Raw genomic sequence first — 26,089 nt, 5'->3', positions numbered from 1 at the left:
GATGGGAAAGGAGTCTGATTTCTTGCTTTTTCAGTTTTCACTTATATTCTTTGGATTATTCTTTTTTTTTTTTTTAATATATATTTTATTGATTTTTTACAGAGAGAAAGAGAGAGGGATAGTTAGAAACATTGATCAGCTGCCTCTTGCACACCCCCTACTGGGGATATGCCGGCAACCAAGGTACATGCCCTTGACCAGAATCGAACCTGGGACCCTTCACTCCGCAGGCCGACGCTCTATCCACTGAGCCAAACCGGTTTCAGGCTCTTTGGATTATTCTTATTCCATCTTCAAAGTGCATCACTCCAAAGTCTGCTGCCATAGTAAAATCTCCCTCTGCTTCCCTCTCATAAGAACATGTGATTACATTTAGAGCCCATCCTGATAATTCAAGATAATATTCCCATCTCAAGATCCTTAACTTATTACAGCTTCAAAGTCCATTTGTTCCATAAAATAACATTCATATGTTCCAGGAATTAGGATGTAGATATCTTAGGTGGCCATTATCTAGTCTATCACATACAGGTAAATAATTATTTCACATTTTAAAAAATATGTTTTTTTTTACTTGATTTCAGAGAGAGGGAGAGAGAATTAGAAGCATCAATAATGAGAGAGAATCATCTATTGGCTGCCGCCTGCACGCCCAGGCATGTGCCCTGACTAGGCATTGAACTGTGACCTACTGGTTCATGAGTTGACGCTCAACCACTGAGTCACACCGGCAGGGCTTAATTCTTAATTTTATTAGCTTTCCTTACCAAAACTTTACCACAGTTGCTAATCTATATATATATATAAAAGCCTAAGTGACCATCTGACCGTTTGACTCACCAACTGGTAGCTATGATGTGCAATGATCACCAGGGGGCAGACACTCAACACAGGAGCTGCCAAGCTGTGGTGACTTGGCAGCTGCGGTTCTTGGGTTATGCACCTGGAACCAGAGAGGAGGGAGCCCAATTCCGGGGTGCATCACCTGAGAATCACCCTCTCGTAATCCAGGACCCCTTGGGGGATGTCAGAGAGCTGGTTTTGGCCCAATCCCACAGGCCAGGCCGAGGGACCCCACCAGTGCACGAATCCGTGCACCAGGCCTCTATTATGTAATAAAAATAATTCTGTTTTTTGAAATCCTCACCTGAGGACATGCTTAGAGAGAGGGAGGGAGGGAGGGAGAGAGAGAGAGAGAGAGGTTACCAAGAGATTGCCTTCCATATGTTCCCCAACATGGGACCAAACCCGCAACCCAGGTATGTGCCCTGATCAGGAATAGAACCAGCAACTTTTTGGTGCATAGGATGACATTCAACCAACTGAGCCACTGTGGCCTGGCAAAATAATTCTTGAATTTTATCTTCCTTTCCCCATTTCCTAAAGGCACCAAAAAATAATAAATAACCATAAGGCAGGCAAATAAAAGAAGTGGAAAAGAAAGTAGACAAGTACACATTAAAATTGGGTGATCATTTTTCTATTTCTTTTTTCCTATTTTTCAGAATAAGTTGACTGTACAACTTTTAAGTTTTCATACGGGTCATTGGGGAAAATGGTATTTAAAGACATTATCTAAATATACTTCTGCTATTTCTGCCAGGTGATAGCTCTGTGTATATATTCTACAGACTGGTCTGTGTGTCTTTTTTTAATGCCATAGGTGGCAGATGTCCTTCAGTTTTCCATGGAAACAGGCGGCTTTCTTCCAAACTGCATCAGTACTTTACAGGAGAGTTTAATCAGACACCTTAAAGTAGCCCCTAAATATCTCTCCTTTCTGGAAGAGAAACAAAAACTGATTCAGGTGAGTATAAAGGATGTCCCATATGATATTAGTTTTTTTCAAGTGCTTTCTGAGTGAGGTTATTAGCATATTCTATAGAGAAATGACAGCTGCCATGTAAGCATTTGAGCATTGCTAAAATCTTAGTTGTTCCAAATGGCAACAGTTTGTTTGTGGGCTCAAGTGGATAAGAGCCAGAATCCAGATTTGTTGTCTGTCAATTTAAAAGCATTCTGAAATACATTGTTAAGTGGGGACAAGAGGGTGATTAGGTTGGAAATTTGGACTAAGCGATAGAACAAAAATAATTCCAATTATTTATCCCAAAGTAAGGTAGATTTTATTTAGCTCCTGATAGTCTCTCATGATAAACTGGGATCTAGATCATTTGGCTATAATTTTGGCCATATAACCAAATCTGCTGCCTTCAGTTTTAAATAAATCCTGATTTATCTTTCTCTCCCCCTCCCTCCTTCCTTCTTGTCTTCTCTTCCTTCTTCTCTCCTCTCTCTTCTCTCTTCTCTCCTCTCTCCTCTCTCCTCTCTCCTCTCTCCTCTCTCCTCTCTCTTTCTTTCTCACCCTTCTTTCCTCTCTCCCTCTCCCTCCTTTTCCCTGTCTTCCCTGAATCATAAAGTGTGTATGTATGTGTGTGTGTTCTCAGAAGGCTAGCCATAGTGTGAAAGTAGAAGGTAATAATAATTGAGGAAAATGACAGTAATAGTGTTTTAAGTTAAACAGCACTTACATGAACAGTTATTTTCTTTTTTACAGTTATTTCCTTTAATGTTTTGCTTACTATTCAGAGAAAATTGTTTTGGTGTCTATAGGAAAATACAGAAGTGTGGTTCACACGACCTCTTTCACCCTCCTTGCTGAAAATTTTGGCCCTAGAAGCCACCTACCTGCTACCCCTTCGCTTGGTACTCCTGGATGAGATGATGTCTGACCTAACCACCCTGGTGGATGGGTACCTAAACACCTACCGAGAAGGGTCTGCAGACTGGCTGGGAGGCATGGAGGTAGGTGCAGCTGTCTGTGGCTGTGTCTTGAGGACTTATGCTTCTGCCTTATTCCTCATGGAGTGATATCCACAGCCACAGCAAATTTCAGGAGGCAGACTTGATGATAAATATTTTTTTTAAATATTTTTTTATTGATTTCAGAAAGGAAGGGAGAGAGAGATAGAAACATCAATGATGAGAGAGAATCACTGATCAGCTACTTCCTGCACACCCCACACTGGGGATTGAGCCCGCAACCTGGGCATGTGCCCTTAACCGGAATTGAATCTGAGACTAGTCAGTCCGCAGGCCAATGCTCGATCCACTGAGCCAAACTGGCTAGGGCTCATTAGTTATTTTTATGATGCCAGTACAATATAAGAAAAATTATAGACCAGGAGTTAAGAAACTATTGCCCCACACCAGGACCGGTTTGGCTCAGTGGATAGAGCGTCGGTCTGTGGACTGAGGGGTCCCAGGTTCGATTCCGGTCAAGGGCATGTGCCTTGGTTGTGGGCACATCCCCGGTAGGGGGTGTGCAGGAGGCAGCTGGTTGATGTTTTTCTCTCATCGATGTTTCTACCTCTCTGTCCCTCTCCTTTCCTCTCTGTAAAAAATCAATAAAAATAAACACACACACACACACACACACACACAAAAAACCCATCCACACAGGACCAACCCTACCCCATTCCCACCTTAAAAAAAGAAAAAAAAGAAACTATTGCCCTTAAGGCCTAACCTGTCCCCTGACCTATTTTGGTATAGCTCACAAACTAAGGATGGTTTTTACAGTTTTAAGGGATTATTAAAAAAAAAAAAAAAAAAGTATGCAGTGGAGATGGTTTGATGGTTTGTGGCTTAGAAAGGCTAAAATATTTACTATTTGGCTCCTTACATAAAAAGTTTGCAGGTTGTTGGATTCTCCATTAGAAATTATGATGCAGAATCTTAAATACAATATTATCATTTTGGGTACGAACCCCACTAGATGTATTTCACTTTTCTTCTAATGTGTTGCAGGATTCTATTTGCAAGCATAGTTTAATGTTAGGAAAGTCTCCATTTTACTAGAGCCAAGAAACTCTCATGTTTATCTCATAAATGTCAAAAAAAATTATAACTTTTTTGTATTCTGCTCTCACTGTTTAACAGCAACAACAGCAACAAAACATAAAAATCCTTGCATACCTTATTTGACTGGAGAATTTTAATGTTTTTTTATTTATCATTGTAAAACCAATGACAGTTTTATAACTTTTTTGTATTTTGCTCTCACTGTTTAATGCTAGAAACATTTATTTATTTATTTATTTATTTATTTATTTATTTATTTATTTATTTTTAATATATTTTTATTGATTTCAGAGAGGAAGAGAGAGGGATAAAGAGATAGAAACATCAATGATAGGAGAGAATCATTGATCGGCTGCCTCCTGCATGCCACCCACTGGAGATCGAACCCACAACCCAGGCATTTGCCCTTCACCAGAACTGAACCTGGGACCTTTCAGTCCGCAGGCTGATGCTCTATCCACTGAGCCAAACCGGTTAGGGCAATGCTAGAAACATATTATTTTACATACAATATTAATTAAAGTTGGAATAGATATGTCAACATGATAAAATATTTCTCAAGCAAGAAGACTACATAATGTTTAGGAACACTAAAAGCATTCACATTAATATAAAGAAAAAAATTTAAATGGTGAATATTACCACTACTTTAATATTTTTTAAAGCTTTTTTAAAATACTTTTTTTTTATTGATTTTAGAGAGGAAGGGAGAGAGAGAGAGAGAGAGAGAGAGAGAGAGAGAAATATCAATAATGAGAAGTGTCTTTGATTGGATGCCTCCTGCATGCCCCCTACTGGGGATTGAGCCCTAAACCCGGGCATGTGCCCTGACCAGGAATCAAACCATGAATCAAACAGTGACCTCCAGGTTCATAGGTTGATGCTCAACCCTGAGCTACGCCAGCAAGACTACTTTAATATTTTTTTAAGTTATTAGGCAATTGAATTTTTTAAAAAAGATGAACTATAAAAATTGAATAGGAGGAATTAGAATTATGACATGCCTATGATACATAGGAAAACTGAAGAGAATCAATACCCCAAACAAAAAGAGAATTTAGTAAAGTGGGGGAAAATATGACATAAAAATTAATAGCTTTCCTATACCCATATACACAGCTAGAAAATGAAAGAAAACATCAATTTGTAATTGTAACAAAAAAAGGTAGATTACCTAGAAATAAGTCTAACAAGAAATGTGGAATATAGAGATGAAGAAAGTGTTAAAATATTACTGAATGACATAAAAGAGAACTTCAACAGGGACACTAAATATTTTTAGCTATCTAAATTAACTTATAAATTTAACTCTATTCCAATAAAAATATTAACACCAGCATTATTTAGGCAAACTGTGATTATAGAGTTTATAGAGATCAATAACCATAGTAAAACATATAGGTCTACAATAAATAAAACAGTTTGCGACTGGTACCAGTGTAGGAAGACCAATGAAAAAGAGTAGAAGGCCCAAAAATAGATCCAATATATATTTGCCAAGATGGTTGTAATAAAGGTAGACTTTTCAATCCATGAGATAAAAGATAATGATTCCAAAAATGACCTTAGGCAATTGATTAACCATTGTGGGGGAGGAGAATTCAGAGTTGAATTGCTATCTCTTTTTTTTTTTAATAAATCTTTATTGTTCAGATTATTATAGGTGTTCCTCTTTTTTTTCCCCCCATAGCCCCCCTCCACCTGATTCCCCACCCCACCCCATGCCCTTACCCCCCACCACTGTCTTCATCCATAGGTGTAAGATTTTTGTCCAATTTATTCCCGCACCCCTCAGACCCCCTTCCCCCTGAGAATTGTCAGTCCACTCCCTTTCTATGTCCCTGATTCTATTATATTTACCAGTCCATTCTGTTCTTCAGATTTTTTATTCACTTGATTTTTAGATTCACTTGTTGGTAGGTATGTGTTTGATGTCTTTTTGTTGTTCATAATTTTTATCTTTACCTTTTTCTTCTTGCTCTTCTTAAAGAATACCCTTCAGCATTTCATGCAATCCTGGTTTGGTGGTGATGAACTCCTTTAGCTTTTTCTTGTCTGTGAAGCTCTTTATCTGACCTTCACTTCTGAATGATAGCTTTGCTGGGTAGAGTAATCTTGGTTGTAGGTTCTTGCTGTTCATCACTTTGAATATTTCTTGCCACTCCCTTCTGGCCTGCATAGTTTCTGTTGAGAAATCCGCTGACAGTCATATGGGTACTCCCTTGTAGGTAACTAACTGTTTTTCTCTTGCTGCTTTCAAGATTCTCTCTTTGTCTTTTGCCCTTGGCATTTTAATTATGATGTGTCCTGGTGTGGTCCTCTTTGGATTCCTCTTGTTTGGGGTTCTGTGTGCTTCCTGAACTTGTAAGTCTATTTCTTTCACCAGGTAGGGAAAGTTTTCTGTCATTATTTCTTCTACTAGGTTTTCAATATTCTGCTCTCTCTCTTCTTCTGGCACCCCAAAAATTCGGATGTTGGTACGCCTAAAGTAGTCCCAGAGGTTCCTTACACTATCTTTATATTTTTGGATTCTTTTTTCTTTTTGTTTTTTTGGTTGGGTGTTTTTTGTTTCCTCATATTTCAGATCTTTGGTTTGATTCTTGGGGTACGTTGATCTACAGTTGAGTTTCTGTATATTCTTTATTTCAACAGTGTATGCTTAATTTCTGACTGGTCCTTTTCCATTTTTTTTTTTTTTTTGGCATTCTCATTAAGGTCCTTGAAGGTCTCATCAAGTTTTTCAGCAGTTTTTAGAAGATTCTTGAGTAACCTTATAAATGTGGTTTTGAACTCTATGTTGTCCAGTAGTTTGCTTTCCTCCATTTCTTTCATTCGTGACATGTTTCTTTGTCTCCGCATTTTGGCTGCTTCCCTGTGTTGATGGAGTGGCTTTGTGTGGTAGGTGACCTATAGGGGCCAGTAGCTCAGCCTCCCCAATCACCTGAGGTGGACGCTCTTGGTACACCCCTTTGTGGGCTGAGTGCAAAGTCTTGGTGTAGTTAAGCCTTGATTGCTGTTGGTACACAGGGAGGAATTGACCTCCACGCCAATTGGCTGTGAGGACCCGCTGTGTTTATAATGGAAGAACTGCTGTGCTGGAGACACTCTTATGGTCCAGGACTTGTTTCAGTGGGGTTTGGTGCTCACTGTGTCTGCCTCTTGAATGTGTCACTTATGGATGTGAGGAGTTGAAATCTTGTGTCTCACACTGACCACTAGGTACACTGACTTCTGGATCTCCAATGGGGTGCAGGTCAGCTACTGTCTGAGGCCACCCTGCAGGAGCTACAGCGAGAACTACAGTTTTCTCCTCTTTGCTTGGGGTTTGGAGGTTTTGGAGCTGTCTGAACCGGGTTGCAAGTTTGCTAGGTTAAGCTGCGATAGGGAAGGCCATTCATATGCAAAAGCTGCTGCTTGGAGCTTAGGTGGGTTTGTAGGTTGTGTGGGGCAGGGTCTCAGGGTGTCACCAGGCTAGGGCGTGGCAAACTGCGATGGCTGCCAGCCCGCCATCCCTGCGCCTCCGACCTCGTCCCCGTGTCCCGCGCCCCAGCGCAGCAAGCAATTATTCCTGCGTGCAGCTCTGCAAGCAAGCCACCTTCACTTTCCGACCCAATGGCAGACAGTCCAGCTTCTTCCCGTAGGATTTTGGGTCCCCCCCCGTCTCCCTAGAAACTGGATTTCAGAGAAATCTGGAGCTTGTCTCCCTTCGGGTTGAAGAAAGCAACACCCGCCGCCAGCCCAGATCGCGCACCTCCGTACCTCAGCTTTTCAGCGCTTGTGCACTGAATGCTCTTTTCTCTTGCCTTCTAGTTGTAGAACTTCCACTCAGCCAGCTTTCCCGTGGTTCTGGGTGATAGACGTTTTGTCTTTTAGTTGTACCGTATTTTCTGGCATATAAGATGACTGCGCGTATAGAAGATTTTCTGGGTTAAAAAGTCGTCTTATATGCCGGAAAATACAGTAGTTTTGAAATTGTTGTGCAAGGCAGCAGTTTAGGTGTTTACCTATGCCGCCATCTTGGATCCTCCCACTATCTCTTTCATTACATTGAAACAAACTCCATGGATCAAGTATTTTTGTAAAAAATGGAATTATAAAATTAGTGCGGGGGGGAAACAATTTAAAAAATGATCTCACAATAGGGAATGCTTTTCATTCTTTCCCCTCAATTTTACTGAGGAATAATTGAAAAAATTAATTGTATATATTTAAAATATACATACACATTGGTGGAATGCTTCTGAGACCAAGATAATTAACACATCCTTCATTTCACATTGTTACTTAGTGTGTGTGTATGCTGAGAATGCTTAAGATCTACCCTCAGCAAATTTCAAGTATACAATACCGAATTATTAACTATAATAAATAACCATGCTATCCATTAATTAGAAATTACTTATAACTGAAAGTTGTACCCTTTGAACTATATCTCTCCATTTCCCCCAACTCCTAGCAACCACCATTCTATCCTCTGTTTCTATAAAATTTAGCTTTTTTTAAAGATTCCACACATATAAGTAATAGCATACAATATTTGTCTTTCTCTGTCTGGCTTATTTTACTTAGCATAATACCCTCCATGTTCATCCATATTGTCACAAACGGCAGGATTTCCTTCTTTTCATTGTATGTACATATAGACACATCATCTTAATTCATTCATCCCTTGATAGACTCTTAGCTATTGTGAATAATGCATTGTAAACTAGATTGCTGATATCTCTTTAAGACAGTGATTTTATTTCCTTTGGATATATACCGGATATGGGCTTGCTGGACCATATGGTAGTTTTCGTTTTAATTTTTTGAGGAACTGCCATACTGCTTTTGATCATGGCTATACCAATTTACATTCCCATGAACACTGTATGAGAGTTCCCTTTTCTCCACATACTCGCCCCCCAAGCACTATTATTTCTTATCTTTTAAGAGTTCTGAGTATTTCTTTGTTGCATAGAAAAACACATACACCTACAACTCCATAGCAAAAGAACAAACAATCCAAATTAAAAATGAGCAAAAACCCTGGCCAGGTGGCTCAGTTGGTATGAGGTGATATCTTATTGTGGTTTTGATTTGCATTTTCCTGATGATTAGTGTTATCAGAGCATCTTTTCATATACTTACTGGCCATTTGAATGCCTTCTTTGGGAAAATGTCAATTCAGGTCTTTTGTTCTTTTTTTTAAAATCCTCATCCAAGGATATGTTTTATTGTTTTGTTGATGAGAGAGAGAGAAAGAGATGTGAGAGAAAGACATTGATCTGTTGCTTCCCATACACTCCCTGACTGGGATTGAACCTGAAACCAAGGTATGTGCCCAGACCTGGAATGAAACCTACAACTTTCTGGTGTACGGGACGACGCCCCAACCAACTGAGCCACCTGGCTAGGGTCTTTGCTCATTTTTTATTTGGATTATTTGCTCTTTTGCTATGGAGTTGTAGGTGTATGTGTTTTTCTATGCAACAAAGAAATACTCAAGAGTTCTTAAAAAATTAATTAGACTTAAATTTGTTTTTGTATGGCAAAAAGATAGTGAACAAAAGCAAAGGCAGGCAACCTGGGAAAATTATTTACCTCTTGCAACAAAGAGGGCATTTTCTTTTTTCTTTTTAAAAAATATATTTTTATTGATTTCAGAGAGCAGAAGGAGGAGGGATTGAGAGAGAGAGAGAGACATCAATGATGAGAGAGAATCATTGATTGGTTGCCTCCTGCACACTCCTTACTGGGGATCAAGCCCGCAACCCGGGTATGTGCCCTGACCGAGAATCGAACCTTGACCACCTGGTTCATATGTTGATGAGCCACACCAGCCGGGCTCACTGTATAATCTTGATACATACACACACAAAGACACACACAAAACTGGATTCAAAATATGTTACTTGAAAAGTAGTACTACTACAGTTAAAGACACTAGAGGGTACTATAAGAATACATTTGAATAGAACTTCTCTTGCCAAATACTGTTAAGTATAGCAGAAGTGATTTTAAGGCAAGATCAGAAGTTTAATTATAGGAGATTTGTGTTTAATTTCTTTTCTTAGCCTACATGTATGGAACTTCCAGAGGAACTGCTTCAACTCAGGGACTTCCAGAAACAGCGCAGAGAGAAAGCTGCAAAAGAATACAGGATGAATGCACAGGGACTCCTTATAAGGACACTGCTACATCCAAAGAAATCCGTGACAGAGACAACAAAGAAAGAGGAAAAATTAAGAGGTGTCTTACTTTGTGAAAAAGCTAGGCTTGATAAAGCTCAAAGTTTTACATCTCATGAGGATGTAAATTTGCTGAAAGAAGAAGCTAAGAGTAAACAAATTACAACAGAACCTCCACATTTACCTCACATAAAGCAGGAAGTCCATGAGGATTCCAGTAACAAAGTCATTTGCCCTGAATCAGAGCGGTTGGAGGACAAGAGAATAAACCAGAAAGAACACCTTAAGATACCCAAACAGGAATTTCAAGCAGGTTTATCTTTGAAAGAGGAGATAGAACAGTTACTAATGGTGGAAAACAAGGAAGATCTAAAACGCACAAAACAAGATGTCCCAGTGTCTCCTTCCCTTCCTCAGGAAACCAGAATGTCTCCAAGTGACACCTTTCATCCTTTTAGAAAAGCTGTGTTTCCCACACTTCCTCCCTGTCCAGCTTTGGAGGAGACTGATTCCTGGATAAATTCTTCTTCAAATCTGCCTTAGAGAGCTACAGTTTGTTCTTTAGGCCAAAAAGTGGCTCATTTCCCCCTACCATCAGGGCTTCCCTCAGTGCTTAAATTTCTCATGTTATAAATTTAGTTATGCCTCAGTCATAGGCTTCAGGGGAAATTATATCCTCTTGCTTATTCCTGGGAGTGAATAAGTTAAATAATAGAAGAAGTAAATTTTCTTTTTTTTTAAAATATAATTTATTGATTTTTCACAGAGAGGAAGAGAGAGGGATAGAGAGTTAGAAACATCGATCAGCTGCCTCTTGCACAACCCCTTACTGGGGATGTGCCCGCAACCAAGGTACATGCCCTTGGCCGGAATCGAACCTGGGACCTTTCAGTCCGCAGGCCGATGCTCTATCCGCTGAGCCAAACCGGTTTCGGCAGAAGAAGTAAATTTTCTGATTATATCACTGGGCAGAAGAAATGTTCCCAGTGGCTAGAGTGAATTATTTCTCATAATTTGAATTTAGAGGATTTGAAGAAGGGAAAAATCTTGGGCTTAATATCTTGAAGAATCTATACTTTTAAAATTTTGTTGTGTTTTTTGGTTTGAAGAGTGTTGGTAAAACTCTTAGCTATAAGTTAAAAAATAATTGGTACCTGACAACTATTAGTTCTTTTTGCCTTTTCTTTTTTTTATGCCTCATAATTCTTTTTAAAAATTATTAATTAATTTATTTTAGAGAGAGAAAAACATCATTTTGTTATTCAAACTTACGCATGCATTGGTTGATTCCTGTATGTGCCCTGATGAGGGATTGAACCCTAGACCTTGGCATATCAGGACAACGCTCTAACCAACTGAGCTACCTACCTGGCCAGGGCTCTTTTACCTTTTCAAAATATTTAAGTTGTCAATTATACGTCAATAAAGATGAAAAAATATTAACTGTTTTTGAATTTTGAAAGTTTTGTCTGTCTTATGTCATAAACAAACAATAGTTAATGTTATTATCAGAAGCACTATTCCAGTTTTAATTTCGGCCCATTTACTTTTAGAAGATTTTGTCTATTTTCTAATAAAGCTAGGGCTTCCTTTGAGTATGTCTGTTATGTAAACTTGAAGTTTGGTTCTACTCTATTAGCTTGGAATTGGTATACTTTCTAGGCTGAAAGGAAGGCAGCTTTTTATTATATTGACTAGAGGCCCAGTGCATGAAATTCATACACTTGGGGTGGGGGGCCCCTCAGCCCCACCTGTGCCCTCTCGAAGTCCAGGACACCTCGGGGGATGTCCGACTGCTGGCTTAGGCCCGATCCCCCTGGGGGGCAGTCGGACATCCCTCTTTCAATCTGGGATCCCTCGCTCCTTACCGCCTGCCTGCTCACTCCTTACCGCTTGGCTTGCTGCTCCTTAGCAGCAGGCTTCTTCTTTTTTTAAAAATATATTTTATTGATTTTTTACAGAGAGGAAGGGAGAGGGATAGAGAGCCAGAAACATCGATGAGAGAGAAACATCGACCAGCCGCCTCCTGCACACCCCCCACCGGGGATGCGCCCGCAACCAATGTACATGCCCCTGACCGGAATCGAACCTGGGACCCCTCAGTCCGCAGACTGACGCTCCATCCACTGAGCCAAACCGGCTTCGGCAGCGGCAGGCTTCTTACTGGTTAGCTCGCTGCTCCTTAGTGCTGCCGTGGAGGCGGGAGAGGCTCCCATCACCGCCGCTGCACTCACCAGCCAACCATGAGCCCAACTTCTGGCTGAGTGGCACTCCCTCTGTGGGAGCGCACTGACCACCAGGGGTCAGCTCCTGCATTGAGCATCTGCCCCCTGGTGGTCAGTGTGCATCATAGTGACCAGTCGTTCTGCTCGTTCTACCATAACAGTTACTTAGGCTTTTATTATATAGACTAGAGGCCCAGCGTGCGAAATTGCACCACCCCGCCCTCCCATGCACACCCTGCCCACCCACCTGCCGCCCCGCCTTGACACCCTAACCTCTTCACCCAGAGTTTGAGTGTGCCTGGCCCCGCCCCCAACCCCTCCGGCCTTCTCTGGCCGCTTCAAGCCCTGCCCTCGGTCCTGCGAGTCGCCTCGGGCTGGTCCTGCCTCCTCCAGGCACCTCCACGTTCCTCTCCGTCTCCAGAGCAACATGGCGGCTCTGCCCCATCATGGCGCCAGAGGAGAGCATGGAAGCCTCGCGCCTGCTGCAGAGTTTTGAGCGCCCGCTTCCTGGCGGCGCGCATGCTGCACTCCTTCCCCTGGCAGGTGGGTGGTGGAGCACTCTTGAGTGCAAGCGATGGGTGGCGAAGGACTAGTGAGGAGGGTGCTATGGGCTCTCACCCCCACCCTCCCCACCACGGGATGGTCCTGCCTCCTCTGGGTGCCTCCCCGCTTCTGCCCAGTCTCCAGAGCAACACGGTGGCTTCACCCCACTGTGCACGCAGCCTCCTGCTGAATGGTCATTACGGCATGAGGGCGTCACGACCATTAGCATATTAGCTCTTTATTATATAGGATACTTGCAAGTTGCTCACATTCTTTTGTGTACAATAACCAGTAAACCTGTTTTTACATTAGGTTATCTCTTACATTTCTTAATTGGGTCAGGATAAATAAATTGGAATATGTCTGGATATATAGGTTCCAAGTCCAGTTTAGAAATATGTAATTAGATTTTTACAGGGCTCTATTATTTATTTCGCTTAGGGAAAACTTAGGGACAATCTATGATTAGGAACCTCCTTGTCTGCATCAGCTGATTCAATTATGCATTTCACTGAGAGCAGAGCTGTGCCCTTCCAAACTCCAGAGCCCAGATCTAGTCTAAGGTTAAGATGAAGGAAGGCTAGTGTTGGTCAGTAGTTATGGCATCAGCCCTCAAACCAAAGGTTCATGGGTTCAATTCCCAGTCAAGGGCATGTACCTGTGTTGTCAGTAAGGGCTCATGCGGGAGGCAACACAGTATTTTGACTCCCAGACTAAATGAATCTTTGGGTTTCATTACAGTATTTTGTCAGAGAAACACTCATAGTCCTGAAATTGCATTTTTCTCCACATCCTCATCTAGTGTGAAGTGCCTACCTAAATTCCATGTGTACTGTCAGATCCTACTCTCTAGGTGTTCAAGCCCTGTTGATAATACTCTGTACCATTACTCAGATATCTAAAATTTGCCCAGAATTTGGGGAAACGCTGGGTTCTTATCCCAACCCATGGTCAAGTTCTTTACTGACTGTATTTTTCTACTTGAGAGCTCATAAACCATACTGCTTGCTTTCTCAAATGTGGAAAGTGGCTACAGTGTTTGGACAGGTTCAAGCCTCAGACTAATGAGAGGGCACGGTCCTCTCATGGCAAAGTCATGTGCAAGTCCCAGCTTGGAGGGCAAATCCCTCCCAGCACAATTATAGCCAAAGTTATAGCCAAGAGTTCAGGTGCATGTAATTGAGTAGATTCGAAACCCACGAGAACGTTGTAACCACGCCCTTACTTTACCTCGTGGAATCTGGCTATAAAATAAAGAGACAGCTCACAGGCTGTGGCACTGTCTCTCTCCATCAGAGAGGGCAGCGTTCCACCCAGACCCAGCTTTCTTCTCTTGTCTGTCTTTTCTAACTCCTTCACCGACCCCACTCAGGTTCACCCTTGGCCGTGTAGGCGCAGCACACTCAAACTCTTGGGGTTTTGCTTTAGTCTATAAAATTTTCCTGAATCCTACTCAAGTCTAACCTTTCCATACATGAACTACAATTAGAGATTCTTACAAATAATCTGACCTTTTTAGTTTGAGATTTAGAAAACAGAGATAAATGACTTCCCTGAACAAAAATGCACCACTGAGAATAGAACCAGTGTTTCTTGCTACTTGGTTCATTAAATGTTCTTTCAACTATAGTAAGAAAAATCACTGCAGCAGCTTTGCCTCCAAACTGGCTGTGGGCTTGATAAATCTTAACACAACAGAATTTTAACTCACTATTGGTGTCTCATTGTTTTGACACAAGGTAAGTGCCAACGGCAAACTGAGAAGAGGCCTAGGGCAAACCTAGAGCTCTTGGGGGTTTATAGCTATGCATAGTTATCAAAAAGGCATTTATAGCTCCACTGGTGTGCTCAATGGTTGAGCATCCACCCATGAACCAGGAGGTCACGATTTGATTCCTGGTCAGGGCACTTGGCTGAGTTGCAGTTTGATCCCTAGGAGGGGGTTTGTAGGAGGCAGCAGATAGATGATTCTCATCATTGATGTTTCTGACTCTTCCTCTCCCTTCCTCTCTCTGAAATAAAAACATTTTTAAATTACCTTAAATATATAGTTTAATCATACCTCTAATTAAAGATTATAATTCATGTTACTAGCAAAAATTTTCATGAGATGTAATGAGTTAACAGTGCATTTCTCCCCTAAATGTTAGGTCATGATACCATTACGAAGGCTTCAAAAGCTCTTAAAAACATTTTTAAAAGGCATTTGTACTGTTATAAAAATAAAATTTAGGAAATAACGAGAAAAACGACTTAACTATCATCGCACATTATACAATCCTTCCTAGCATTTTGATATTTTCTTTCAATTTTCTCATTCTCTCTCTCTCCACATACACACACATATCTGAAATATAATCACTACTATACAGTAAATACACTTAAAAGTGCTTTTTATATCATGTATTTTTCCTTTTTATAATCCTAACACCTAGCATATTTAATAGATTTAAAATATATATATTTTTATTGATTTCAAAGAGGAAGGGCGAGGGAGAGAGAGACAGAAACATCAATGATGAGAGAGAATCATTGATTGACTGCCTTCTGCATGCCCCTTACTGGGAATAGAGCCCCAAACCCAGGCATGTGCCTGTTGACGAAAGGGACCATTTGCTCAGGGGAGGCCTGCATGGCAGTCTTGCAAACTCAGAAACCTAACAAAGGATGGTCTGAAATTAAACTTTAACTAAAAGCAGTTATGGTGGGTAGTTACATCCTAGGCCGGTATCTTCACTGACAAGGTCAACCTTTATCTTAACTGAGCCTATCTGTCCTTTTGCATCTATGATAACATACCCTTTGAAATGTCTGGGTAACTTGTAACTTCCCTTTTTCTGGACCCCTTGGGGCACAGCCTAATGTGCTGGGCGCCAGTACAGATACCACAAACTCCTTCATTATCATGTTAATTGTTCCTGCACCCACCTAAGTATGTGTCCATCATTTTACTTTTTATCCAATCCAGGGGTTTCTCCCTCTCCACCCCCCCACCCCACACCCTCCCATCTCCCCCACCCCCGCTTTCCTTTGATTACAATGTATAAGTATAAATGTAACCTGCCTTTCTCTGGAGCATTATCTCAATTCATTGAGGTTCAAATAAACTCACAAAATTCTTTACAGGTTTCAATGTTTTTTTTTTACATTAACATGCCCTTGACCGGAATCCAACTTGGGACCCTTCAGTCTGCAGGCTGACACTCTGTCCACTGAGCCAACCCAGCTAGGGCTAGATGTTTTATTTTAAAATTCATATGCTATTAAGTAGAATTTGGAAAATATGAACAATAAGAAAAATTACTCTTACTTCTCTAACCTGACAAAAAGGTAACATTTTGTTAATTCCAGTGTTTATGCATACGTGTTTTTTCCCCTACATGGTTGTAATCATACATTCATGTATATATCCTGCCTTATGAATATTTTCTTATGCTGTTACACAATCTTTGTAAAGATTTTTAATGACTACAAAATATTTCTTAGAGGATGCAGTACAGTTTATGTAACTGTATTTTGGCATTTTGAAATTGTTTTCAATTCCTTACTTTATGCTTTCTTCAAAGCTTATTTAAAAGTTTTTTTCCCATGTTTTAAATAATTTCCTTAGAATGAAATTCTAGAAATAGAAATAGCAGGTCAAAGAAGTTTTCTTGTTTTGGTTTCTATAAAAGTTTTATAGCTCTTGCTAAGTTACTTTACAAGAAAGTTAGTAAATTATATGCCTACCACTAATTTTTGTGGTAATGATGCACCACTGAGAGCATTAAATTTTTATCTTGAGTGGCATGGCATGCTTTTTTGACTTTCAAAAATCTTCATCCATAAATCTGAAGATTTCTTATCATTTTCTGTAGCTTACCTGCATTGAATACTATGGTGATTAATAAGAATATAAATATTGGGAACATTTGAATCTTTGATATCTAAGTTAAGGACAATACTATGGGTAAAATATTTGATATCTAAGTTAAGGACAATACTATGGGTAACATATTTAACCATAGAAACACTAAAATAAAACCAAAGTCTAATATACTCATGATAAATATCTTCAGAGCTCTCATCAGGAATAGCATAGAAAATTATACTGTTATATAAAATAAGAATCTTAGCTAAATTGCTAGGTTCACTCTAAGATAAAGTTTAATATATATTTTATTCTACATACTCATAGGATTTGAGCTTTTGGCTCTACAATTTAATAGACCTCTTCAAACAGGAAGTGCTGTTAAATTGTAATGAGGGCATAATGAGCAACCAAATTAAAATAACATGTCGCTATAGCTGGTTTGGCTCAGTGTATAGTGAACTCAAGGGTCCTGGGCTTGATTCCCATCAGGGGCACATGCCCGGGTTGTGGGCTCGGTCCCCACTGGGGGGCGTGCAGGAGGCAGCCAATCAAGGATTCCTTCTCATCATTGATGTTTCTATCTCTCTCTTCCTCTCCCTTCCTCTCTGAAATCAATAAAAATACATTTAAAATAAAATAACATGTCGTTGCAAAAAAATAAAGTCTAAACTATGCTTTAATTTAATCAGTCATGAACAGCATTTCTTAAACAACAGAACAGAAAATATCAGAGTACATTGCACATATTAAGAAAAAGTATTGTTCTATGAAACTTTTCCTTCTCATTTGTATGCCTGGGGCATGTGTGCTTTTACTGTTTTTTTACAGTAAAATCAGCTCAAGATAAGCATAGAAGGCCCTAGGCAGTTTGGGTCAGTGGTTAGAGCATTGGCCCTCAGACTAAAGGGTCAATGGTTCCATTCCAGTCAAGGGTACAAACCCCAGCCTGGGAGCATGCTGAAGGCAACCAATTGGTGAATTGAAGTGTTTCTGTCTGTCTCCCCCTCCCTTCCATTCTCTCTGAAAATCAGTGGAAAGAATATCCTCGGGTGATATTCAACAACAACAACAAAAAAGATAAGCATAGAAGGAAATTTATATCTTTAAATACTGATACAATAAAATAAGATCTAAAACCAGTGATCTCACCTGTACCTTAAGGTAGAAAAAGAAGAGTAAATTAAACTTGGAGTAAGTAGGAGGTGAATTGAATAATGATAAGAATGGAAACAAAATTAAAAGTAGATGAAGAAAAATGAATAAAACCAAAACCTGGTTCTTTGAAAAGATCAATGAAATTGCTAAGCCTTTAATCAATCATACAGACCAAGAGGAGAAAAAAGACACAAATTACCAATGTCAGGAATGAAAGAGAGATTATCTTTACAGAAACTATCCTCTCTAATAAAAGAGTAATATGCAAATTAACATCACTCCGCTACACAAGCCACACTATAATAGTTAGAATTATAGCATTTTGTTAAATGCTATCAATGAACAGAAGAAGCAAATATATGTTGCTAATATAGTCAGATAAAATTTAATCAAAATTTAAGAAGAAACAGTATTACATGAACATGGTCATAAAATAAATAGTACAGAAGGGATTATAATGAAAATAAATATCCCCTTCCCCCCTTCTTTCCCAACCTCAGTAATTTTACCCAGAGGTACCCACTTTTTATATTTTAACCCTTCCCCCTCATTTTCCTCAAAGAAGTAGAGTATAAACTGCTAGATACGGATGAAAGACATTTAATTGTGATATAAACCAGGAGGGCCAGTAACTTAAGCTTAAGGCTGCTGATCTCTCCACATGGCAACAGTAGCTTCTCTGATTTGTATGAGATACTTCCACATTCTGGAGTTCTCAAATTCCCCAAAGTACATTTTTGTTTATAACTTGAAAGCCACCTGATGGCCAAACCCTGAATGTTTTAAATAAAAATCTTGGTAATGGAAACAAATTCTAATTAAAACATCCCTTAGGAAATGCCAAATCTGCAAGTTCCAGGAATGAGGGAAATAAGAGAGAAGTTCTGTTCATTATTGTGTAACTTGTTGGGATGCCATCCATAGTTTGTTTTTTGAGAAGCTATTGAAATAGAAAAATCTTTATAGAGGAAAGGAAACCCTTCTTCGGCTCCTTTTTTTTTTTTTTTTTTTTTTTGAGAAAGTCATCTTAAAAGAAGTAAAATTTAAATGAAAATATTACATGTATGAGGAGCATGTACTCATACTTGCCTTTAAAATAGAGAACACTGAACTGTGGCTGTAAAGCTGCTTCATTGCAGTGTCTTACATAGTAGGCTTCATTTGTGCATTCATTAGCAACTATTTTGAAGCCCCTTTTGGAGTCAGGTACTGGCACAGCTGGCTTGGAGAACCAGAGATAAAAAGACACAGTCCTGTTCGGCCAGTGTGGCTCAATGGTTGAGTGTTCACCCATGAAACAAGAGGTCAGGGTTCAATTCCTGGTCAGGGCACATGCCCAGATTGTGGACTCCATCCCCAGTAGAGGATGTTTAGGAGGCAGCTGATCAATGTCTCTCATTGATTTTTCTATCTTTCGAACCCTCTCCCTTTCTCCCTCTCTAAAATCAATTTTAAAAAAAAACTAAGTACTTTATAAGGGTTGACGATTATTCCACTTAATGCTGGTGGTCTTGATCTGGCATATAGAAGGGTTCAGCAATCTGGAGAAGCGGCTGTGCGTAAATTAATCAAGAGTCCAGAGACGAAACATAATTTTGAAAGGTATTATAGGGAGTCAGAGGAGCTTGGCTGAAGAAACCAAGTTCTCTTTGTCTCAGGACCCCTTGCTTTTTATTAACACAATTTGTCCTAAGGCAAGGTGGAGATATACACATCAAAGGGTAGGGTTAGGTACAGAATCCATTGTCAGATTGGAAGAATTACCTCCTCTGTTCAGGTGTTTGGCCAGGAGGAGGCAATAACATGTAGATTAAGATGCCCTGAGCTGTCTGACAGCAAACAATCAATTTATGCATCCCTTTCAGGTTTGGGGAAATGCCTTTCAGCCATTCCCAGCAGGCGATAACATATGTGACTCAGCCCTTGTTGAGTCCCCAAGTTGCATCAACCTTTCGATGAAACTCTTGCAATTATGACATGCTGGAATTGGCTTCCGGCATCCACTATTGTGTACACCCTATTAAAAAAAGAAAAAAGAAAAGACACAGTCCCTCTTCTCAAAAAACTTAGACTAGTGGGAGACAGATACAAAAAATTAAAATAGAAACAATAGTTATGTTCAGGGTGTACAGTGTATTGGTTAAGAGGATCAGGGCCAGACAGGGAAGGTAGAGTAGCCTTGGACAAAGCACTTGGCCTATAACTTAGGTGTATGTCAATGGGCTTCTTAAGAGGTAGGGTAACCCTAACTGGTTTGGCTCAGTGGATAGAGCGTCAGCCTGTGGACTGAAGGGTCCCAGGTTCGATTCCGGTCAGGGGCATGTACCTTGGTTGCGGGCACATCCCCAGTTAGGGGGTGTGCAGGAGGCGGCTGATCGATGTTTCTAACTCTCCATCCTTCTCCCTTCCTCTCTGTAAAAAAAAATCAATTAAAAAAAATCTATAATAATAAAAGGGTAATATACTAATTAGAATGGATATCCTTCTGGATGTCATTCCAGACGTCATTCCGGACAAAGCTGGGGCCAGCGGGAAGCCCAGGTCCTGAGTACCTGCCAGTGGCTGGAGCGAAGCTCAGGTCCTGGGTGCCTACGTGCGGCCAGAGGAAAGCCAGCCTGGGTCCCAGGTGCCAGAGGGAAGCCAGTGCCAGTAGCTGGGGGAAGGAAGGCCTACGCTTGCATGAATTTCATGCATCGGGCCTCTAGTATATATATATATGAGGTAGGGTAAAGGTGTGTTTTGGGTAAGACCGTGGTCAGCAAACTGTGGCTCGTGAGCCACATGCGGCTCTTTGGCCCCTTGAGTGTGGCTCTTCCACAAAATACCATGGCCTGGGCAAGTCTATTTTGAAGAAGTGGCATTAGAAGGAGTTTAAGTTTAAAAAATTTGGCTCTCAAAAGAAATTTCAATCGTTGTACTGTTGATATTTGGCTCTGTTGACTAATGAGTTTGCCGACCACTGGGGTAAGAGAACTACAAGGAGTTCACTATTACAAGACAGGAAAACATAGAGTATGTGATGGTGAGAGGTAAGGCTGGAAAATAATGCCCTTATGCCTGTTACAATTTTTTGGTCATAAGCAAAAGTACTGACTTGGCTAATGTAAACAAAAAGAGAATTTATTGGAAAGATGTGTAACTCACAGAATTGATGGCAAAGTTGGAGAACTAGGCTTGGAAATAGGATCAAGGGCAGCTGCAGAACCCTAGGCAGCAGGAACTACCCAACTGTCTATCAGAGTGAGTGATCGCCAATACATTTTTCCATCCCTGCATAGTTTTACTCAGGGTTCAAAATCCTGCGAGACTATAATTGACCTTATATCCTGGACCCACCCGTGTAGGGCACTCTGATTAATTGTCCTACCAACACTGCTCACAATGGGGGAAAGGTAATTCCCCAAAGAAATCTAAGTGCACCACCAAAGGAAGGGGGAATTAAGGACATGCCTTATGTGTTTGGGTTTTATGCTATAGACTATGGGAAACCATTGAAGGATTATGAATATGAAACTAAGATGATCAGAAATGTAGATTTTTAGATCATCCTGGTTTAAATTGGAGGATGGACTGAAATGATGACAGGAATAGTATGAGGCTGACTTGAATAAAACTCTTACTTTGATTCAAGTGGGAGATGGTGAATGCTTGAATTTGATCAGGATACAGAAGTTGTTAAGATGGAGAGGAATAAATATATGAACAAGATTTAATCTACTACATACTATAATCTCTCTTTTTTACCTTCATTTAGTCTTTGTTCTATAAGGAGCTTAATAATTAATGTTTACCACTGGTTCTAATGCCAATGACGCTGTCATTTTGATCGTCTCCAACTCTTCCTCTAGTAGATTCATTATCAGGGGCCCATAGGAACAATATTCCCTGAGTACTTTCATGATGTAAAAATTTATCTGTGCTCTTTATATATAAAGGTTGGTTTTGCTAGATATGAAATCCTTGATTTGTATTTTCTTTCCTTAAGTGTCTTAAATATGTTATTCCATTTCCTTGTGGCATAAAATGTTGCCATTGAATCAAAATATACTAATCTAATTTTATTTCAAATTTTATGTAATGTGCCCTAACCGGTTTGGCTCAGTGGATAGAGCGTAGGTGTGCGAACTGAAGGGTCCCGGGTTCGGTTCTGGTCAAGGGCATGTACCTTGGTTGCGGGCACATCCCCAGTGTGGGGGGGGGGGGGGGGTGCAGGAGGCAGCTGATTGATGTTTCTCTCTCATCAATGTTTCTAACTCTCTATCCCTCTCTCTTCCTCTCTGTAAAAAATCAATAAAATATATATTTTTAAAAATTTATGTCATGTGGTCCTGTATAGACTCTCCAAAGATTTTTTCTTTTTTTTAAAGCCATATAATTTTACTAGATTATATTTTTGTGTTGCTCATTCTGTATCACCATTTTTAAGATGTACAATGTGCTTTTTCAATATGTAGTTTTAAGACGTTTTTTACATGTTAGGAAAGCTTTTTTGAATTATATTTTGAGTATTTATTCTTTTTTCTGTTTTTATTCTTTAAGGACCTCTGTTATCCATGTGTCGAATTTTCTTTGCCTGTCTTCAATATTTGCAACTTTCTCTCAAATTCTTTAGTTTTCTTCATTTCTTTTTTATTCAAAGAATGCTCTTCCTTTTCATCTTCTTTTTCTTACACTGGGTTCATCCTAGTTTAGTCTTTCCTTTTTAAATGCTTTTAAAATTTTTGTATTTCTAATTCTTTTTGTTGTTGTTCTGTCACCTCATTTCTGAATATTTCTAATGTTGACTTATGTTCTTTCATATTCTTCTTTTTAAGGGTAAAGAATTATGAATTTATTAGGTCATCTGGAAAACTGGATAGGCTGAGCCCCAAAATGGCACCTGTTCGTGCTTTCATGTTCTTGATGCCTTTTAGCAATTTATGCAACAGTACATTAGCATGTTAATCTTTTTTTCAGTATTTCTTTCCAGCATGATTTCATTGGGATGCTATTCTGCTCCATATTTTCTCTCTCTCTCTCTTTCTATTTTTTATTATAAGCTTGTCTGGGATTTGAGTATGAAATTCAAATATGGGATTTCTGTTGCCCATATTTATGTGAAATTGGTAGCCCTAAAATTCTGGAAGGAGGCTTGGTTTGATTGTCTTTTTTTAAACGTCGCAGCGCTCCCTCTTTTGTTGTTTTTGTATAATGTTAAAACAAAGGTGGTTTATGAGATTTCCTGGCTCTATTTTCCTGCCCCATTTTCATCTGGAATGTCTCCTTCCTTTTTCCTTGTTGGCCCTGCCCTGCTCAGTTTTGCTTCCATTTCCAGCAGTTTCTTCCCAGTGTGGAACCCTATCCTGGAAAGGAGCCATGGTTGGTTATTTCCTAGAGTATAGGTTCTAAACTGCTCCAGTCTATACAGACCTTCATACTGTGAGATCCTTGCTAGTGGGGTTTGCCCTTAATACTTCCTAGTAAATACCTATTAGCTATTTTAGGGTTTTCTTCTTAGGGATGTCAAATACCTTGTTTCCATTTACCTTTTTTAACTTCCATGGATGACAGTAGCTCTTGGTGGTTTGTTCCCTACGTGGTTGTAATTTCAGGTTTATAGGATACTTGGTCACCTAGTTTTGTTGTAAATATTGTTCAAGAGTTTTGCGTTTTGCTATCTAATCATTATGTTTTTGTGGGGGAATTTGAGAAGCTCTAAAACCTACACCACCATAACCATTGCTGCCATCCTTGCAGAATCTTGGTATATACTTTTATTTTCACTGAAACGTCTAATATATGGAAGGTCTAATACCTGGCAGGTGTGGCTCAGTAGATAGAGCGTTGGCCTGAGCACCAAAGGGTCATGGGTTCAATTCCCAGTCAAGGGCACATACCTGGGTTGTAGGTTCGATCCCTGCCTTGGTCAAGGCTTGTGCAGGAAGCAACTGATGGATCTCTCTTTCTCCGCCCTCCCTCTCTTACCCTCACTCTAAAAATCAATGGGAAAAATATCCTTGGGTGTGGATTAACAACAAAATAATCCTATATAATAAAAGGCTAATATGCAAATTGATCGAACAGCAGAACAACCAGTCGCTATGATGCACACTGACCACCAGGGGGCAGACACTCAACACAGGAGCTGCCCCCTGATGGTCAGTGCACTCCCTCAGGGGGAGTGCCACTCAGCCAGAAGCCCGGCTCACGGCTGGCAAGTGCAGTGGTGGGAGCCTCTCCTGCCTCCGCAGCAGTGCTAAGAATGTCCAACTGCTGGCTTAGGGCTGCTCCCCTCGGGGAGCAAGCCTAAGCTGTCATTCAGACATCCCCCGAGGGCTTCTGGACTGTGAGAGGGTGCAGGCCAGGCTGAGGGACCCACCCCCCAAAGTGCACAAATTTCGTGTACTGGGCCTCTAGTAATAATAATAATAATAATAATAATCTATATATATATAAAAGCCTAAGCGACTGACCTGTCGACTGGACAACCAGATGACTGGCCAGTAACTATGATGCTCACAGACCACCAGGGGGCAGACGTTCAACCCAGGAGCTGCCCCCAGTGGTCAGTGCACTCCCACAGTGGGAGCATCACTCAGCTGACCAACAGGCACCAGACATCGGGCTCATGGCTGGCTGGCAAGCACAGCTGCGGGCCTCTCCCCAATCTGGGCCCGGCTCCTCCCCTGCTGCCTGCAGCTTCACGCACTACTTCGTGTGGGATTGACGGGGACAGTGGGCTGGAGCCTCGAGCTGGTGGGTAAGGCTGGGCTGTGGTGTTGCAGAGGTCCACTGATCCCTGCAGGTCAGGCCAAGGGACCCCATTGGTGCACGAATCCGTGCCCTGGGCCTCTAGTCTATATATATAAAAGGCTAATAGGCAAAGTGTCCCCTCGGGAGTTTGACCGGGAGACTGGGAGTTTGATCGCTCGCTATGACATGCACTGACCACCAGGGGGCGGCGTGGAATGAAGGAAGGCCCCGATTGGCCCTGATCACCAGCCAGACCTAGGGACCCTACCCGTGCATGAATTTCATGCACCAGGCCTCTAGTAAGAATAATAATAAAAAATACTGGAGCTTCCTTCATGGGTATACTCTGTCTTTCAGATCACTTGTTCTGAGGGAAGTCAGCTGCTATGTTGGGAGAATACTCAGGCAGCCGGTGGAGAGGTCAACCTGGCAAAGAACTGAGGACTCCAGCCAACATCCTATGAGGAACTGTGTCCTGCCAACAACATTCGTGAGTTTGCAAGTGCATCCTTCCCAGTCAAGCCTGCAGATGATTGCTGGCCCAGCTTGACTGAAACATCATAAGAGACTTTGAACCAGAACTACCCAGCTAAACGGATCCTGGATTCCTGATCCTCAGAAACCGTGAGATAAATGTTTGCTGCTTTAAGTGCTAAGTTTGGGAGTAATTTGTTACCGAGTAACAGAAAATAAAAATATTTATGAACAAATGATCCCACTTTGTAGGCCTATGTTTTGCTGACCTCAGTGATGGTTTTTCAACATTTTATTTTAGGAAATTTCAAACATGTGACAAAATCACAAGGTTTTACAGTGAACAGCCATATACCCACTACCTAGATTCCATCAAAAATTTTCTGTGATTTTAATGGCATCATATAGAACTTGTAGGAAAACATTTCAAAAAAATTTAACAAGTTATAGACTCCAAGTTTGTCTCTTTTCAAGGCAAATTGTTCCCCTTTTCAGGCAGTTCTGTTTATTAAAATATTCTTCCTTATTTTGAATTTAGATTTGTTTTACTTAACTTCTCATCTGTTGTTCCTCCCATGGTGCCATGGAACATAAATTCATTCCCTCTCCCAAGTGACAGTAATTTGACTATTTGGAGACAAGTGTTAAGATTTCTCTGAATCCGCCGAAGCCGCTTTGGCTCAGTGGATAGAGCGTCGGCCTGCGGACTCAAGGGTCCCAGGTTCGATTCCGGTCAAGGGCATGTACCTTGGTTGCGGGCACATCCCCAGTGGGGGGGTTGCAGGAGGCAGCTGATCGATGTTTCTAGCTCTCTATCCCTCTCTCTTTCTCTCTGTAAAAAAATCAATGGAATATATTTAAAAAAAAAAAGATTTCTCTGAATCCCCTTTTCTCTAGTCCCTTCATTTCTCAGGCTTCCCCTGTTCTCCCACTTTGGCTATTTTCCAACTGATTCCAGCTAGTGGGAAGCACTGGTAGAAGATTAGAGGGAGGGAGAAACCAGGATATTCACACAGCACCCACTCTTTCTGTCCCGGTTGAAATCTCCAACAGAGACTGTGTCTGCTCCATGG

At 40.6% G+C, this 26,089-nt stretch overlaps 1 protein-coding gene and 1 pseudogene across 2 annotated transcripts in view; one reads left to right on the top strand and one right to left on the bottom strand.

Annotated features, from left to right (window-relative positions):
• Positions 1 to 10,666, top strand: part of EXD1 (exonuclease 3'-5' domain containing 1) — a 45,468-nt gene extending 34,802 nt beyond the window's left edge. Inside the window, exons 9-11 of the mRNA XM_079768169.1 lie at positions 1,664 to 1,807; positions 2,614 to 2,805; positions 9,921 to 10,666. Of these exons, the coding sequence (XP_079624295.1) occupies positions 1,664 to 1,807; positions 2,614 to 2,805; positions 9,921 to 10,577 (993 nt within the window). The 3' untranslated portion in view covers positions 10,578 to 10,666. The remainder of the gene's footprint in view (positions 1 to 1,663; positions 1,808 to 2,613; positions 2,806 to 9,920) is intronic.
• Positions 1 to 26,089, bottom strand: part of LOC307097905 (large ribosomal subunit protein mL42-like) — a 63,527-nt pseudogene that overhangs the window by 25,759 nt on the left and 11,679 nt on the right. The gene's annotated exons all lie outside the window — the stretch shown is intronic.

This window comes from Cnephaeus nilssonii, assembly GCF_951640355.1.
Source record: "Cnephaeus nilssonii genome assembly, chromosome: 4".
In the NCBI taxonomy this organism is placed as follows: Eukaryota; Metazoa; Chordata; class Mammalia; order Chiroptera; family Vespertilionidae; genus Cnephaeus; species Cnephaeus nilssonii.
Note: the sequence above shows the minus strand (reverse complement) of the source record. Positions and strands in the feature narration are given on the sequence as shown.